The sequence below is a fragment of the Sphaerodactylus townsendi genome, linkage group LG03 (genome assembly GCF_021028975.2).
Source record: "Sphaerodactylus townsendi isolate TG3544 linkage group LG03, MPM_Stown_v2.3, whole genome shotgun sequence".
NCBI lineage: Eukaryota > Metazoa > Chordata > Lepidosauria > Squamata > Sphaerodactylidae > Sphaerodactylus > Sphaerodactylus townsendi.
The window spans coordinates 101,082,322-101,100,461 of NC_059427.1; the positions used below are offsets into that span (position 1 = coordinate 101,082,322).

The 18,140-nt window shown below is 43.9% G+C and overlaps 1 protein-coding gene across 4 annotated transcripts in view; it reads right to left on the bottom strand.

Moving 5' to 3' along the window:
- Window positions 1-365: 365 nt before the first annotated feature.
- Window positions 366-18,140, bottom strand: part of SPDL1 (spindle apparatus coiled-coil protein 1) — a 40,577-nt gene continuing 22,802 nt past the window's right edge. For 3 of the 4 annotated variants that reach the window (XM_048490751.1, XM_048490750.1, XM_048490749.1), the window contains one exon: window positions 15,239-17,807. In XM_048490751.1, coding sequence (XP_048346708.1) covers window positions 17,329-17,807 — 479 coding nt within the window. In that variant the 3' untranslated portion in view covers window positions 15,239-17,328. Of the gene's footprint in view, window positions 1,045-15,238; window positions 17,808-18,140 lie in introns of those variants that run through there. The other variant, XM_048490752.1, reaches the window with a different exon arrangement.

The following is an 18,140-nucleotide window of genomic DNA, read 5'->3' on the forward strand; positions in this document are numbered from 1 at the left end:
AAGCTAATCTTACACTATTGTCACAGGGGAAAAAATGTGGGATCACACTGTAGTGGGGGGGAAAAAGGCAACCCAAGGCCACTTTCATAACCAAGGCTTCCTTGGTACACCTCTCTGGGTATACTACATGACATAGCTATTACTGCTTCCCCACTCACAATGTCTTGTGCTACTTATTCTGATGGGAATGGGGTAAAAGTCAATGGGCAGAACAATTGCTTCACTGATATCACTGGGTGTTTGTATATGTTTAATTTGGATGGAATCCTACTTTGGTATCGGAAACATTTGATTAACTTCCAGAAAGTTGTGCATTTTCATCTTAATTTTTTTATCAAATAAAGCAACTTAAAAACTGAACACAGTGATTTGAAAGTTTTATTTAAATTTGAACATCTGACAAAGTGTTGAACACTTTAGTATACGGAGAGCCAGTAATATGTATTAAAACATCTTTGCCTGGGGCGCAAGATCTAGGTTTTATCTCCCCGCCCCATAATTAAACAATTTATGTAAGTGTGCAGTCCCACTAAAGAGTATTTCACAAATATGTGACAGTATGATAAATTGTATTTTAAATTATATCTGAAGTCATTATAATATCTGTGTTAATCAAATCACTGGCAAGTTTATTTTTTCTTACAGCTTATTTTCAGGAAATGCCATACAATCTAAACACTTTGTTTCAACTGGAACAGAAGTTTTTTTTAGAAATTTTATTTTTCTGCAGTTCTACTTAAGAATATTACAGATTTCTTAATACCTGTAGGACATATAGATATAACAGTGTATCTATATGCAAGGTACCAAAGAACCCAGAAAATTTTCCTATCCAATACCTTGCGCAACAATCAAAACAGTAAGTCTCTGAGGAATACAAATATTTTCAATTACTGTTGAGCACACTGAGTTTCAAGAGGTTCTTTAGAAGACATGTGCATTACTGGGTATTTTCTCTTTTGACTTTTCTTCTCCTGTTTACTTGCATCTTCAGCTGCACCAGCATAGTTTTCTTCTGTCTTTATTCCAGGTTCAGGTGTCAATCTACAGGTTGAGGCAAAGCAACACACAAACTTCACATTTCAATGAAATATTGTCACCTTTGATACAGTGGAACCTCGGTTTTCGTTGGTGATCCATCCGAAAAGAATCGATGAAAACCGAAACCGATGAAAACCAAGGCAAACTTTTCCATAGAAATCAATGAAAATCCAATTAATCCGTTCCAGGCATTCCAAAAAACATACCAGAAACACATTTTTTGGTGAATAAACATAGTGTTCAATGCTGAAAACAGTAACAAACAATCAGAGCCAGTGGACCAATGTTGCACCAGAAAGCCAAAGAGATCTGTTTCTGATGCCTCTTTAAGATTTGTCTGAAATGGGGCAAGACATTGTCATTAAACAAGTTGCAGACACAGCCTGCAACAGCTTTTTCCAGGTGATTTTTCTCCACAAACCCCTGTACCTTACTGTAAATCGATGAAAACTGAGGCAAATCAATGAAAACAGAGGCAAATTTTTCACTGAAAAAATCGATGAAAACCGAAACCGATGAAAGCTGAAGGCAATGAAAACCAAGGTTCCACTGTACTTTGCTACTCCAAACAAATTATTCATTGCTATAAAATCACCTTTTCAAGTTCACTTAATTTTATAATAAATTGCAATTTTGGTGTACCATTTGTGTAACTCAAGCCATGCCCAAAATGTAGAAAAGCATACACACACACACACTCCAAAGAAATTAAACTGCTTTATATATAGGTACAAAGGGTTAATGTTTAAGTTTTCCACTAGATGTGCAAACTCCTTGATGCAAGCAATTTACCAGAACTTTCAAGATCTGGCCAATGTATCTGCAGTACTATTTCTTGGCAGGTAAGAACATAGGCTAATGGGCAAAAAATATCTTGCAAAATTACAAAGCTGCGGTGGCTGATTGATGTGTTCTGTTGATATGCTACAAACCGACGTACAAAAGTGGACAGACAGGCAAGTAGTTCACGGCCTAGTAACTTTTGAAGATTATTTACACGTTAGATTAGATATAATGTGTAGAAGTGTAAGGAAATCTTGTTACAGGCTCCAATATAGATTCCTAAGTGTGAATTTTGTGTTCTTAAGTTCTGACTGCATAGGGGACAAACTAAAGGTCAGAATGAAGGGACTGGATAAAGAATTCTGTTCTTATTCTACCAAAGTCACTGCAGCAGGGCAGGCCTCACTGAAGTGCTATCAAGATCCTTTGGTTCCACTTTGCTTTGTTATATACTCAATATTAACGAGGTTTTGCAAAAATTGGCATGTGTTTCAACAATTATTCATCAGAGCAATGTTTATTCATATAGCAAAGTTACCAAAATAAAGAACATATTTTTATGCTATTGTCAGAGTAAACATAAGTCTAAACATGTTACTTTAACTTTGATTTCTTTCTGCTTATTTTCTGTCTCAACATGAGCCAGTTTCTCCTGGTTTCACCCAATGGCTTATTCAAGGGACTTGTAATCCTTGCTTATTTTTCTGTGAATTCCATGTCAAGATCACAGCTGATCTTGTTTGTAATCAATGCTTATAATCCTCTATCTGATATTTAGGTTGGCTTTTCTATACGTTGGTAATATGCAGTCTTATCTGGGAACATCTGTTTAGAGACACAATAGTCTTTTCAATGGTATAGTTCCTCCTTCAATGCTAGTTGTTATATGAGCAGCCTGACTGAACTGTATTGCCCACCCACTATACAGATAATGTAACATACTATTCTCAGGCTCCACCTCATGCGTACATCCAGCAATACGTAACCTTCTTCCACAAAGTATGATCCCACGCTACAGTACAAACATGACCATTGCAGGGTCTTTCCCACCCTACATTCTTGAAGCAGGTTGCCAAATGGTGACAAGATATCCATATAGCCAGAACGATTCACACAACTGGATTACAATATTAACTCATATTCTCTTTGTAGCATGAGAACATACCCTAGGGAAACAGACCCACTGCTGGTTGTACTTGTCCAAGAGCCTCAGAAAATGATCAAGTAGTTCAGGAATCCCCATGGCAGGTGTTTGAGTAAACCTTTGCTAATTGGCATCACTAAGTAATGAGGATGTCTGCTTCACACGCACAAAAACCCCTAGTTAACCAAGCTTTTACTGCACCCATGGCAAGGACCCACTGCCTGAAATCAGGCTAGGAATAGGAGGAAGAAGAAGAAGAGTTTGGATTTATATCCCCCTTTCTCTCCTGTAGGAGACTCAAAGGGGCTTACAATCTCCTTGCCCTTCCCCCCTCACAACAAACACCCTGGGAGGTGGGTGGGGCTGAGAGAGCTCTGAAAAGCTGTGACTAGCCCAAGGTCACCCAGCTGGCATGTGTGGGAGTGCCCAGGCTAATCTGAATTCCCCAGATAAGCCTCCACAACTCAAGTGGCAGAGCGGGGAATCAAACCCGGTTCCTCCAGATTAGAATGCACCTGCTCTTAACCACTACGCCACTACTGCTCCTAAGGAGGCAGAATATCCCAATGGGCTCCTGGCCAAGGGCACATCCTCCTCAGAAACAGCCACAATGTGTCTCCTGCCTTCGTATCATGTCAGCTGTGCAGCAGTTGGAGATGTAAAGGGCCAGGAGTCATGGTGTTTGGGCCCTTTAAATCTCTGCCCAAAACATATCAGCAGCAGGGAGCAAGGAGGGCAAGCAGAATCCCCAGGTATGGACACCCTAGGGTAGCACCCATGGCAGGGACTGGAGCCTGTTCTACAATTGCCTGCTCTTCTTTAAGACAAAGCAATGCCAAATATGTTGATTAACCAGATGGCACAACTTTTACTATTTTCTCTTTGGGAATATGTAAAATGTTAAAACAAGATTTTACTCATTCAAAATGTATTATATTTTTATTTAAGAATCTGTATACAGACATATGGAAAATGTGCAACTAATTTTGTCCATAATTAATAAACTATACTGCACATAATATCCTACTGAAATGAAAATGTTATTAAGTTTTAACACAATAGAAAAATCTACTAATATTTCCATTTCTTACATAATGAAAGGTTTTTATTACTATCTGCTACTTGAGATCATTTAAAACTACATGTAAATTGTGTGCCATACCATAAGAACATAAGAACATAAAAACAAGCCAGCTGGATCAGACCAAAGTCCATCTAGTCCAGCTCTCTGCTACTCGCAGTGGCCCACCAGGTGCCTTTGGGAGCTCACATGTAGGATGTGAACGCAATGGCCTTCTGCGGCTATTGCTCCCGAGCACCTGGACTGTTAAGGCATTTGCAATCTCAGATCAAGGAGGATCAAGATTGGTAGCCATAAATCGACTTCTCCTCCATAAATCTGTCCAAGCCCCTTTGAAAGCTATCCAGGTTAGTGGCCATCACCACCTCCTGTGGCAGCATATTCCAAACACCAATCACACGTTGCGTGAAGAAGTGTTTCCTTTTATTAGTCCTAGAATTTCTTCCCCACAGCATTTTCAATGGAATGCCCCCCTGGTTCTAGTATTGTGAGAAAGAGAGAAAAAATTTCTCTCTGTCAAGCATTTCTACCCACATGCATAATTTTGTAGGACTTCAATGCCCATATCCCCCCTCAGCCCGCCTCCTCTCCAAACTAAAAGAGAGTCCCAAACGCTGCAGATCTCTCTCTCCTCATAGGGAAGGTGCTCCAGTCCCTCAATCATTCCTTGTTGCCCTTTCCTCTGCACCCTCTTTTTTCTATCTCCTCAATATCGCTTTTTTTGAGATGCGGCTGACCTCAGAACTGGACACAGTACTCCAAAGATGCAGTCAGCACCACTTGCTTTTATATAAGGGCAACTGCGACAATCTTTGCAGTTTTTATTATCGAATTCCTTTTCTAATGATCCCCAGCATAGAAGTTTGCCTTTTTTTACAGCTGCCATGCATTCGGAGTTGACATTCCCATGGAACTATCAACTAAGACAGCCTAAATCCCTTTGGATGCTCTGGTCTGTGACTGATAGCACTGACCCCTGTAGCGTCATGTATGTGAAGCTTTGGATTTTTTTGCCCCTATGTTGCATCACTTTGCATTTTTGCTACATTGAACTGCATTTGCCATTTCTGAGCCCACTCACCTAATTTGCATCGAGGTCAGCTTGGAGCTCTTTGTAATCCTTTTTGTGGTTCTCACTACCCTACATAATTTGGTATCATCTGCAAACTTGGCCACCACGGCTTACCCACCCCCCCCTACTTCCAGGTCATTTATGAATAGGGTTAAAGAGCACTGGCTCCCAATACGGATCCTTGGGGGACACCCCTCCCGACAGCCCTCCATTGTGAGAACTTCCCATTTACATAATCCACTTTCTTTGTTTCCTGTTTTCTCCAACCAGTTTTTTGAAATCCATGAGGGAGGACTTCCCTCTTATTCCTTCATTGCTGAGTTTTTCTCAACAGTCTCTGTGGTGTGAGGAACTTTGTCAAAAGCACTTTTGGAAATCCAAGTAGACAATGTCCACTGGTTCCCCCTTTCTATCCCACATGTCTGTTTACACCCCTCAAAAAAAGAACTCTAGTAAGTTTGTAAGACAGGATTTGCCTCTGCAAAAGCCATGCTGACTCTCTTTCTCAGCAGGTCTTTGCTTTTCTACATGTTTATAATTTTATCTTTTAATGATAGATTCTACTAATTTACTCAGGAGCGGATGTCAAGCCGGACTGGCCTGTAATTCCGGAGTCCCCCCTAGATCCTTTCTTAAAGATTGGTGTGACATTGGCCATCCTCTCCAGTCTTCAGGGATGTGAGCCTGATTTCAGGGATAAGTTGCATATTAAAGTTAGAGAGAAGATCAGCAATTTCATGGCTTGAGCTCTTTAAGAACTCTTAAGTGGAATGCCACAATCTGGAGCCAGGGGATTTGAGTGTAACATTTAGTTTATCAATGGCTGCCAGAACTTTCTTCCTTGTCTACCACTATCTTGGCTAGTTCCTGCGGATTACCGCCTTCCACTAAGAAGCTTGGTTCAGGTGCAGGAATGTTCCCTCACCTCCCTCTTAGGTGAAGACAGATGCAAAGAATTCCATTCCAGCTTCTCTGCAATGCTCCCTGCCATCTTTAGCACACCCTTTGTTCCTTTGTCTCATCTAATGGGCCTACCGGGCTTCCCTTGCTGGCTTCCCTGCTTTTGATCTGTACTTGAAGAACTGTTTGTTGCTGCGTCTTTGATATGTTAGCAGCCATGCGTTCCCTCATAATCCTTTTTTGCCTCCCTTACAGCTAACTTGCTTCTCTTTTGCACCCACCATTTGTGTTCCCCTCTCATATTCTCTTTCACATCGAAGACCAAACTGGACTTCCATTTTCTAAAAGACATTTTCTTTTTTCTGATAATTTCCTCAACCTCTCTTGTTGGTAACTACCATGGTGGCTTTCTTTTTTTTGGACTGGGTGCTGCCTTTTCTAACCTGTGGAGACACGATTCCAGCTGAGCTTCTTATTACTGTGTTTTTAAATAACCTCCAAGCATCCTGGACAGTTTTGACTCTCTTGATTTTCTCCCCCTTTTCAAGGCTTCCTTATGCACTATCCCCCTCATCTTTGAGAAATTTCTACCCTTTCTGAAGGCGCAATGTAACTACATTAGTAGTTGCCACTTGTTCGCATGCTGAGATACCGCTGAATCTTGACAGCATTGGCTGGTCGTGCTGTTCCCTACCGGCTCAACTTTCAAGCACCGCTGACTTCCTACGCACCAGGTCCCTGGGTCCCCACATAGAATTAGATCTAGGGATCACCTCCCTCTCCCTGGTTGGTTCCACAACCATCTCTGCTCCTAAGCCACAGTCATGTTTAGCACCTGTAATCCAGGAATGCTCTCTCCTTACTTCATGAGCCTGGAACATGCATTTTTCCAGTTTATATGGGGATAGTTAAAATCACCCATTACCACCACTACATTTTTAGTTTTGTTGGCCCTCTCTAATTTCTGTTTCCATCTCTAGAATCCTCTTGTGCCACTTTTTTGGGTCAGGGGACGATAATATATTCCCTAATATTAAACTGTCGCTTCACACCTGGTATTGATATCCACGAGGTGATTCTGTAGGGGAACCAACTCCCCTTGCATCTGTCTATTTTATGTGATACTATGCTCTGCTTTTGATGTAAAGGGCAACTCCACCCCCCCAATGCGCCCTGTCCTGTCCTTCCTATAGAGCTAACTGTAGCCTGGTATAACAGCATCCCACTGGTTCTCCTCGTTCCACCATGTCTCTGTAATGCCCACTTATATCAAAAGTCCCTCCCTTCAAAACTCTGTGTACTCTAGCTCTCCCCCCATTTTAGGTCGAATGCTTCTACTATTAGCACAGAGACTTGCCTGTATACCCTGTCTCTGTCCCTTAACCTGGGAGTTTATGTGCTTTACCCTCAAGTCTTTTGTAGACACTATCCCTTGTCACATGCACATTGCTATGTTCCGCAAACTTGTATGTGTGGCTTTTTTTCGATTTAGAAAACCTCCCTCTCTGTCTGTGCATCCCCATAGATACTGTATTCCGAACCGAAGTCACCTCAGCTCCTGTCGGCTTTCCCCCTTAGTGATCAGTTTAAAAGCTGTTCTGCCACCTTTTTTTTTTTTTAATGTTGAGCTGTAGCAGCCTGGATTTTCCTCTTTGGTTAAGATGAAGCTCCGTCCCCGTTTGTACAGGCCTGCCTTTGTCCCAAAAGGTTCCCCAGTTCCTGGACAAATCTGAAACCCTCTGCCTTACACCACCTTTCTCATCCACGCATTGAGACCCTGTATCTCCGCTTTGCCTAGCTCGGCCCCAAGTGCTGCGATGGAACGGGTAGCATTTCTGAGAAGTGCTACCTTGGGAGGTCCTGGACTTCTGCAACCTGTTTCCTAGCAGCCTAAATGTAGCTTCCAGAACCTCCCGGCTACATTTCCCAATGTCGATTTGGTGCCAATGTGGGACCACAACTGCTGACTCCACCCCAGCACTGTCTAAAAAAAAGCCTATCTAGGGACCAGGCGTGACATCCACAACCTTATGCACCAGGCAGGCAAAAGTCACCATGCGGTCATCAATGCCTCTCACAAACCTAACTCTCTACATTTCTAATGATCGAATCACCCACTACAAGGAGCTCCCCCACCTCCCCTCTATAAAGGGGTATCCTCAGTCGCTGTAGAGGATAGCTGGATCACCAGTTAAGGAAGGGATCCCATCCTAAAGGGAGCATCTTCCCCACCTCAGACTGGCACCCTCCTCCCCAAGACCTTTCATTCTCCATGACATCTGAAGAGATGTCACCTTAGGAGAGTGGGACCCGGCTGTTAGGTCCCTGAAAGCCTCGTGCCTGTCACCCTCTGCCTCCTTTCAGCTTCTCCAGGTCTGCCACCTTGGCTTCAAGAGAATGTGGGGGGTGGGGGGGGTGGGGGGGGTCGGGGGGGGGGTGGGGGGGGGGTGGGGGGTGGGGGGGTTGGGGGGGGGGGGGGGATTGGGGGTGGGGTGGGGGGGGGGGAGGGGGGGGTGGGGGGGGGGGGGGGTGGGGGGGGGGGGGGGTGGGGGGGGGGGGGGGTGGGGGCGGGGGGGGGTGGGGGGGGGGGGGGGTGGGGGGGGGGGGGGGGGGGGGGGGGGGGGGGTGGGGGGGGGGGGGGGTGGGGGGGGGGGGGGGTGGGGGGGGGGGGGGGTGGGGGGGGGGGGGGGTGGGGGGGGGGGGGGGTGGGGGGGGGGGGGGGTGGGGGGGGGGGGGGGTGGGGGGGGGGGGGGGTGGGGGGGGGGGGGGGTGGGGGGGGGGGGGGGTGGGGGGGGGGGGGATCTTTGTTTCCTGTTTCTCAACCAGTTTTTAATCCATAGGAGGACTTCCCCTCTTATTCCTTCATTGCTGAGTTTTCTCAACAGTCTCTGGTGAGGAACTTTGTCAAAAGCCTTTTGGAAATCCAAGTAGACAATGTCCACTGGTTCCCCCTTATCCACATGCCTATTTACATCCTCAAAGAACTCTAGTAAGTTTGTAAGACAGGATTTGCCTCTGCAAAAGCCATGCTGACTCTTTCTCAGCAGGTCTTGCTTTTCTACATGTTTAATAATTTTATCTTTAATGATAGATTCTACTAATTTACCAGGAACACATGTCAAACTGACTGGCCTGTAATTTCCCGGGTCCCCTCTAGATCCTTTCTTAAAGATTGGTGTGACATTGGCCATCTTCCAGTCTTCAGGGATGGAGCCTGATTTCAGAGATAAGTTGCATATTAAAGTGAGAAGATCAGCAATTTCATGCTTGAGCCCTTTAAGAACTCTTGGGTGAATGCAATCTGGGCCAGGGGATTTGGTAACATTTAGTTTATCAATGACTGCCAGAACTTCTTCCTTGTCTACCACTATCTTCGCTAGTTCCTCGGATTCGCCTCCTAAGAAGCTTGGTTCAGGTGCAGGAATTTTCCTCACCTCTTCTTGGGTGAAGACAGATGCAAAGAATTCATTCAGCTTCTCTGCAATCTCCCTGCCATCTTTTAGCACACCCCTTTGTTCCTTTGTCATCTAATGGGCCTACCGGGCTTCCTTTGCTGGCTTCCTTGCTTTTGATGTACTTGAAGAACTGTTTGTTGCTGGTCTTGATGTTCGTGAAAGCCATGCGTTCCTCATAATCCTTTTTTTTGCCTCCCCTTTACAGCTAACTTGCTTCTCTTTTGCCACCATTTGTGTTCCCTCTCATATTCTTCATCAGCCAAACTGGACTTCCATTTTCTAAAAGACATTTTTTCTTTTTTTTCTTGATAATTTCCTCTAACCTCTCTTGTTAACCATGGTGGCTTTCTTTTGGACTGGGTGCTGCCTTTTCTAACCTGTGGAACACATTCCAGCTGAGCTTTTATTACTGTGTTTTTAAATAACCTCCAAGCATCCTGGACAGTTTTGACTCTCTTGATTTTCCCTTTCACCTTCCCAAGTGACTACTATCCCCCTCATCTTTGAGAAATTTCCCTTTCTGAAGGCTTAATGTAACTACATTTCAGTAGTTGCCAATTTTGGTTCGCATGCTGAGATACTGAATCTGACAGCATTGTGGTCGCTGTTCCCTACCGGCTCAACAACACTGACTTCCTGCACCAGGTCCTGGGTCCCACATAGAATTAGATCTAGGATCACCTCTCCCCTGGTTGGTTCCACAACCATCTGCTCTTAAGCCACAGTCATTTAGCATATCCAGGAATGCTCTTCCCTTACTATGACCTGAACATGCATTTTTCCAGTTTATATGGGGATAGTTAAAATCACCCATTACCACTACATTTTTGTTTTTGTTGGCCTCTCTAATTTCTTTTTCCCTCTCATAATCCTCTTGTGCACTTTGGTCAGGGGATCTATAATATATTCCTAATATTAAACTGTCCTTCACACCTGGTATTGATATCCACAGTGATTCTGTAGGGGAACCAGCTCCCCTTGCATTGTCTATTTTATGTGATACTATGCTCTCTTTGATGTAAAGGGCAACTCCACCCCCCAATGCTACTCTGTCCTGTCCTTCCTATAGAGCCTCTGTAGCCTGGTATAACAGCATCAAACTGGTTCTCCTCATTCCACTATGTCTCTTGTAATGCCCACTATATCAAAGTCCCTCCTTCAAAACTCTGTACCTCTAGCTCCCCCATTTTAGGTCTAATGCTTTTACTATTAGCACAGAGACACCTGTATACCCTTGCTCCTGTCCTTAACCTGGGATTTATGTGCTTTTACCCCTCAAGTCTTTTTGTAGACACTCATATCCCTTGTCACATGCACATTGCTATGTTCCTCGCTTGTATGTGGCTGGATTTAGAAAAACCTCCTTCTGTGTCTGCATCCCCTATAGATACTGTATTCCGAACCTAAGTCACCTCTTTCAGCTCCTGTCGGCTTTCCCCCAGTGATCAGTTTGGAAAGCTGTTCTACCACCTTTTTAATGTTGAGCGCCAGCAGCCTGGTTCCTCTTTGGTTAAGATGAAGCCCGGCCCCGGCTTGTACAGGCCTGCCTTGTCCTGCAAGGTTCCCCAGTTCCTGACAAATTTGAAACCCTCTGCCTTACACCACCTTCTCATCCACTCATTGAGACCCTGTATCTCCGCTTTGCCTAGCTCGCCTCTGCAGGAACGGGTAGCATTTCTGAGAATGCCACCTTGGAGGTCCTGGACTTCAACCTGTTTCCTAGCAGCCTAAACTTAGCTTCCAGACCCTCCCGGCTACATTTCCCAATGTCGTTGGTGCTAATGTGGACCACAACTGCTGACTCCACCCCAGCACTGTCTAAAAGCCTATCTTAGACGAAGTTGACATCCACAAATTCAAGCACCAGGCAGGCAAGTCACCATGCGGTCATCACACGTCTCACAAGTCCAACTCTCTTACATTTCTAATGATCGAATCACCCACTACAAGGAGCTCCCCCACCTCCCCAAGGGGTATCCTAGAAAAGTAGGAGGTGATAGCTGATCACCAGTTAAGGAAGGAATCTCATCTTAAGGAGCATCTTCCCCCACCTCAGACTGGCACCCTCCCTCCCTCAAGACCTTTCATTCTCCATGACATCTGAAGAGATGTCACCTTGGGAGTGGGACCCGGCTGTTAGGTCCCTGAAAGCCTCGTCTGTCACCCTCTCTGCCTCTTTCAGCTTCTCCAGGTCTGCCACCTTGGCTTCAAGAGAATGCACACGTTCCTTGAGTGCCAGGAGCTCATTGCAGCGAGGGCACACCCACGACTTCTGTCCTAGTGGCAGATAGTCATACATGTGACACTCAGTGCAAAACATTGGAAAGCCCCCATCCCCCTGCTGGCTTTCTGCCTTCATATCTGATTTGTTTAGATATTTAAATATTAAGCTTTTAGTCAGTGCCCCCCTGGAGCTATCTGCACGTACTATCTGTCAAATATGTCCTTATTAATTTAAAAAACAAAAAAATTAAAAAATTAAATTAAAATTGCCACTGGTTCCAGAGACTGAACTAAAGCCCCACCTCTCAGGACAAACCTCTCAGGACAAAGAGGAACAAGAGATGAACTCTGTTAACCCCTGTTAAGCCCCACCTTCCAGATTCAGCAGCCTTAGCTCACAGGAGCCTTACAAGGAGAAAAAGAGATAACCCCTGTTAAAATACACTGTTTTAAAAGCTGTGGCTTTGAGAAAAGCCCTCCAAAATGAACACCAGCAGGTCACTCTGCTCTTCCTGGCCAAGTCTTCTTCTGCTGCTACTCCTCTCTGCTGGTTCCAGAGACTGAACTAAAGGCCCACCTCTCAGGACAAAAGCCCCACCTCGAAAGCCCCACCTTATGTTCTTATGTTCTTATGATGAAGGAAGAGAAAAAGGGAGGATATCAGCCTTTCAGCAGAACTACAAAGAATTTTTCCTTGCCACTGAGCCATGGGCCTGTTAGCACTGGTTCTCACACCTAGTTACATTTTATACCTACCTAAAAATGTTATGCTAGTATGAAGAATCCCACTGTTACTTTAGCAGGAACCCGCCCCCCCTCAGAAAGCTACAGCCAAGCTTGTGTTGAAATAAATTCCCTCTGTGCTTGCAGCCTGTTTCTCTTTTCCCCTGATTCTTTCCTCTGTCACTTGGGACCTGGAGCTATTTTGTGCCTTCAAGTATGTCAAGTGCATTTCCAGATATGGACTGTACTTGTAGTCTTACCACCTCTGTATTTCTACATGTGTTTCCGGCCCCTTGCTTCCAGAGCAGCATGAAGTATGTTAGTTGTTAGGAAAGGTGGGGATTGGATTAACGGCTAGTGATATGACAAAATCATAATGATAGCTAAAGGAAAAGCTGTGCTATTCTGTTATGCAGTTCCTAGGAGAAGGGGAATAACAGGTTGGACTTACCAGGAGGCTGTCTTCTCTTCAGTGGGGTGAAGTCATCCAGGCTGCTTAGGTCACACCTCCAACTGTTCAGGCAGGGCTATGCAAATGTTTCTGCTACTCTCCTGGACTGTAGGGGGCCAGCCCTTCTAGGATCACCATAGCTGTGTGCCACTATTTTTTTTTACCATATCCAACTTTATTTATTTGTTTGTTTGTTTGTTTGTTTAGGGGCAGGAAATAGATTATTTCACCCCACTGAAGGAGGAGTTCTCCTTGAGTGGGGTTCTGTCTTCCAGGCTGGTTATATAAGCCATCCCAGGGTGGGGACAAACTTTTATAACAGGCTCACCCCAATGATCTTGGAATGCCACTTGTTGAAGGACTCTCCTTTCAAAGGCAGCCTCAGCTGGTCCAGTCTATTACATACACATAGAAAAGGATGGCCATGTTGCTGCACGGCATATCTCTGCTACTGCGGCTTTTGTGGCGAAGGATGCTGATACTGCTGCTGCTCTCATTGAGAGCACAGTGACATGCCCTGGCACTTGCAGGTCTTGACCCTCATAGGCTGTATACACCCTTTCACCCATCTAGCTATTGTTGCTCTGGAAGCCTTTTCCCCCTTATTTCTCCTCTCGTATCACACAAACATAACATCTGTCAGTCTAAAGGACTGTGTTCCCTAAATATACATTTACTAAATATAAATTTACTGCCCTTCTTACATCAAGGGTATGCCATACTTTTTCTTGTCTTCCCCATCCCCCCACCCCAATTTGTTTATGTGAGCCTTGGCTGTTGTGTTGTTGGTCTGAACCAAAACATGTCAATGTTTTAGTCAGTTGCTCAGTGAAGACCCTGGTGTTTGACCCTTAGATCCAGGATATTTATGCTGAGCTTGTGCTCTGCTGTTGACCCAATGCCTTGAGCCACCAGTTCCTTGCAATGTGCCCCCAGCCCCTTTTGCTGGCACCTGTGATTAGTACCAACTGTTGGCGCTGAAGGAACAAGGTCCCTTGACTCAGGTGTTTCCAGTCTGACCACCATCTGAGCTGACACCTTAGCTTTTCTGGCAGGATTAACCATTTCTGCCACTTTCTGCAGATACTGCTCTGATGTGGCAACAGTAGATACTGCAAAAGTTGTGCGCATAATATTGCCGGGGGACGATACTGATTGTTGAAATCAGCAGACCTAGAAGTGCCAAGAGATCCATCAGGTCCCATCTCCATTGTCTGCAGGTAAATGAGACTGCTTCTTGAAGCTTGCAATGTTTTTCTTCTGGCAGGAATACCCACCCCTGAATAGTATTGTCCTCTTACTCCTCCTCATTTCCAGACCATGCTCCTTCTTCCTTATCCTAGTCCCGTGGTGGCGAACCTATGGCACTCCAGAGGTTCATGGACTACAATTCCCATCAGCCCCTGCCAGCATGGCCAACTGGTTCGCCACCACTGTCCTAGTCTATAACGTTGTATCTAGTGGGAAAGGAGTCCTCTAAACCCATCTCCACTTCACAACAGTCCAAATCTCTTTTTAGCCCAATGTTTTGGCCTGGGGGATTTTTCTTATTCAACTTCTTTTTTCCATCCACAGAACCCAAAGGAGCTATGATGGAAGAACAGCTGCTCTTCATTTCAGCCATAATAGTTTTTTCTTTCACAGTTCTTTTTCAATGGAGCTCAGAACTAGTGACCTGTCTGAACTAAAGGGAGAGGGGAAAGAGACTTCTATGATGAAAGATTCCTGGTTCCCCTAACACAGTGATGGCGAATTTTTTCGAGACCGAGTGCCCAAATTGCAACCCCAAACCCACTTATTTATCGCAAAGTGCCAACACGGCAATTTAACCTGAATACTGAGGTTTTAGTTTAGAAAAAACGGTTGGCTCCAAGGCTTGCATTACTCGGTAATAAGCTTTGCTCAGTGGCTTTGCTTTGAAGCAACCGTGCAACTCTTCCAACGGGTGAATCACGACCCTAGGAGGGTTTGCTGAGAAGCAAGCCCCAGCAATCGAGCTTACTCCCAGGTAAAGGATCGCGCTTTAGTTCTTCGCATGAAAATCAGTGAGATTTAACAGCGCTTAACAGGGTTACCTACACTGCTTCCCCAAAACTAGGTCTTAGGTTTAATGCTAATAATCAAGCCCAGCGGCCCAGGCCAGTCAAGATGTGTGTGTGGGGGGTGGGGTGGGGGGGCTCTGTTTGCCTGTGCCCACAGAGGGGGCTCTGAGTGCGAACCTCTGGCACCCGTGCCATAGGTTCTCCACCACTGCCCTAACACAACCTATCACAGTGTCTTCTACCAAGCTCACACTATGTTCTCCCACTCACACAAGAAACATTTTAAGAAAGAAAAAGGGGACAGACACAGACCCTGAGGTATGAGACATTATAGGAGTTTAATTGTAATAGCTGATGCATTCAACACCACATTAAGACAATCCATACCAATTTTGAATTGGCAAAATCTGTTAGTGCTAGTCTAGTCATTTGCCCTACAACTGTTTGGAAGCACCATTTAAACTTTTAAACTATGTTCTTGCAAGTCCAATTTCTTCTTGCAAAAGTCCAGAATTTTTAAGCACAATCACTGAGTCTTCATGTGTAAATATATATCTTGCCTCCCTCCAAAAGTCTTCCCCCATAATGCAAAAACAAGAAAACCAACCTTGCTTTAAGAATATGTAAAAGGTGTTATGGTGCATAAGACCTCATTAAACACAAACTCCAATGATATACTGGAGTAAATGCAGAAGCATACTAAGATCTCCCCAAAAGCTACTAGTGGAACAGCTACATGTAGGCTTCCTGCCCATTTTACATGCAAATTTGCCACATGGTTGCAAAGGAATCACCCTGAATTCCGCACACAGCATCAACTACTAGACCATCAGTCCTCATATTCTTCCCAAAGCCACCATATAAAGCTTGGCCATCTTTCTTCTTTCCCCCCCTCTATTGTACTCTCCTCTGAACTGAGGTTCCTCCATTTACATAAGCCATTTATTCAAATGCAACAGCTGACTTCTCCATCATTCCATCTAGTCACCCTGCACCCACCTGCTTCAACTCTCTGAATGGCTCCAGGGCTTTACCTACATCAGACTGCAATTCCAGTTCCATTGTGGTGGTACTATTTAGAAAGCATAGCTAGATTAAACAGTGTACTTAAATTTCCATAATTTCCCTTTTAAACTTAAGTGGTAAACACTTCAATCTGAATACTTGCCAATATGCAGAAAGAGGATCCTGAAAACATCTAAACTGCCCAGGACAATTGGGTGTCCTTGCACTCAAATTAAATTGATGCATTCTTGTCTCTGAATGTGTAGTAGATGTTACTGTTGCCCACCTCATAACTGAACTCTAGCATCAGGATTATACTTTTCACTGTAAATTCGACAGCTATATCTTACTGTTAATTCTAGCACTGTTCTGAAAGTACTGCACCTATTCTGAAAGTCTAGCACCTGTTCTGATAGTACGTTCACCTATCCAATGAAAAACCTTTCAAAATAGGGCTGCCTGCTAAAACTTAACTATTCCATAATATACCCCATGTCTAATGCACAAGATAGAAAAGGAAAGCCCAAAAGGTAGGCTTCTCACTGACGCAGTAAAATAGCTAATCTACTGAGCACCTGAACATCAAATTTTCCAGCTTGTCATCCTATAAAAACTAACCTCCACTTCTAGTTTCCATCAGCCACATGATGTTCTCTGCTGAATCATTTTTGTCAATACATACTTTCCCCATTGCCAAAAGTCAGTAATGTCAAGACTAGTTAAAAAGCAGCAACATGTTCACAAAAACATGCACTGACTTATGACTGCAAGATATTATCTACACGGCCATCCTATCTGCTGCTGGGGGGAGGGGGCGGAGAGGGAAGAAAACAACATTGATGAAGTTTGAGCAGCTTGCTTTTGCACTCTTAAAGAAAGCTACTTAGTGCATCTGTCTGAGGCAAACATGAATGTTAATCCCCTCCTCCAGCAGATTTGGTAGACAAACTTCTACTGATGGTACAAAGTTCATCCTAAGAAGCTATTGTAAAAACTGTGATTTAAAAATGTTTCTCTTCACTTCTCAAGTAAAAACAAAAAGAGTAATACAATAAATACTAAATATTTTAACAGCTGTTAAGAAAATCTCAGCCACCATGTTCCCACTCTAGTTCAACATTAGATCTATCACTGTGTGCCACATGCCTGTCCTATTCTAATCTAGGTGCACATTCACTATGAAAGCTCAAGTAGCTTTTTGCAATTCTGTAAAAAAAACTGCAGCAGTAATTTGATATCTGCAGATCAAGCCACACCTGGCAACGTGTGCCAGTTTAAAGTGTGAGCAAAAAGATCTGAATACACACAATGGCTAATACAGAGGGAAAATACAGCATAAAGCACTCAATTTTATTGCAGCCATTTAGATAGTGAAAATGTCCATGATTTAAGAGTCCTTTTCATTGTATTATTTTTTAATCTTTTTAGAGGTTTTTGAAAATGTCAGAATAGGCAGGTGGAACTGAGGGATTGCACTGCATGCAACACTGAGAAAGTAAATGAAGAAGTAGATAGCATAGTTCATGCAGCGAAAGAACAGAGATGCAGGTCTGTGCCGATTGCCTTGTGCATACACATTAGAAGACACTGACCTGGTAACAGGAAAAGCTGCAGAATCATTCCCATCTTTCTTTTTTACACTTTTCTCGTCAGATTCTTCCTTCTTGATTCTAATTCTCTTCGTTTCAGGCTGATCAGTTTTTTGACACATTGCTGAAGGTAGAGCTTGCAGAGAGGTTTTCATACGGTCTTCACTTCTTTTTATTTCTTCATAAGTTTGAGACGGCAAATAAGCGGTTTCACGCACAGGGGTCTTCATGCTATTTAAAACATCAGAAACCATGTTCCCTGGAGCCTTCTTAAAACTGATGGGATTTTTCATTAACTCTAGTGCAGCAGGAAAAGGAAGAAAAAGAATACAATAATTCTTAAGGCTAAATAAAATTGGTTGCTCAACTGATTAGACTTAACTGCATTAATTCAAATTAATGGAAGACATTTCATATGACACTGTGGGAAACTATGATAAAACTAAAGCCCAGAATGACCTACCAGAGCCCTACCAGAGGACTATTTTTAGCAGGGAGGTCTTCCAGTTAACTTTTTCTTACATTCACCCAGAGCAATTGTAAAGATTCAGGATGTTTCATCATTCCCAATCAATAAAGCATTTCCCATAATGTTTACTTATACATGGCCAAGCATGATCAGATAATTAAC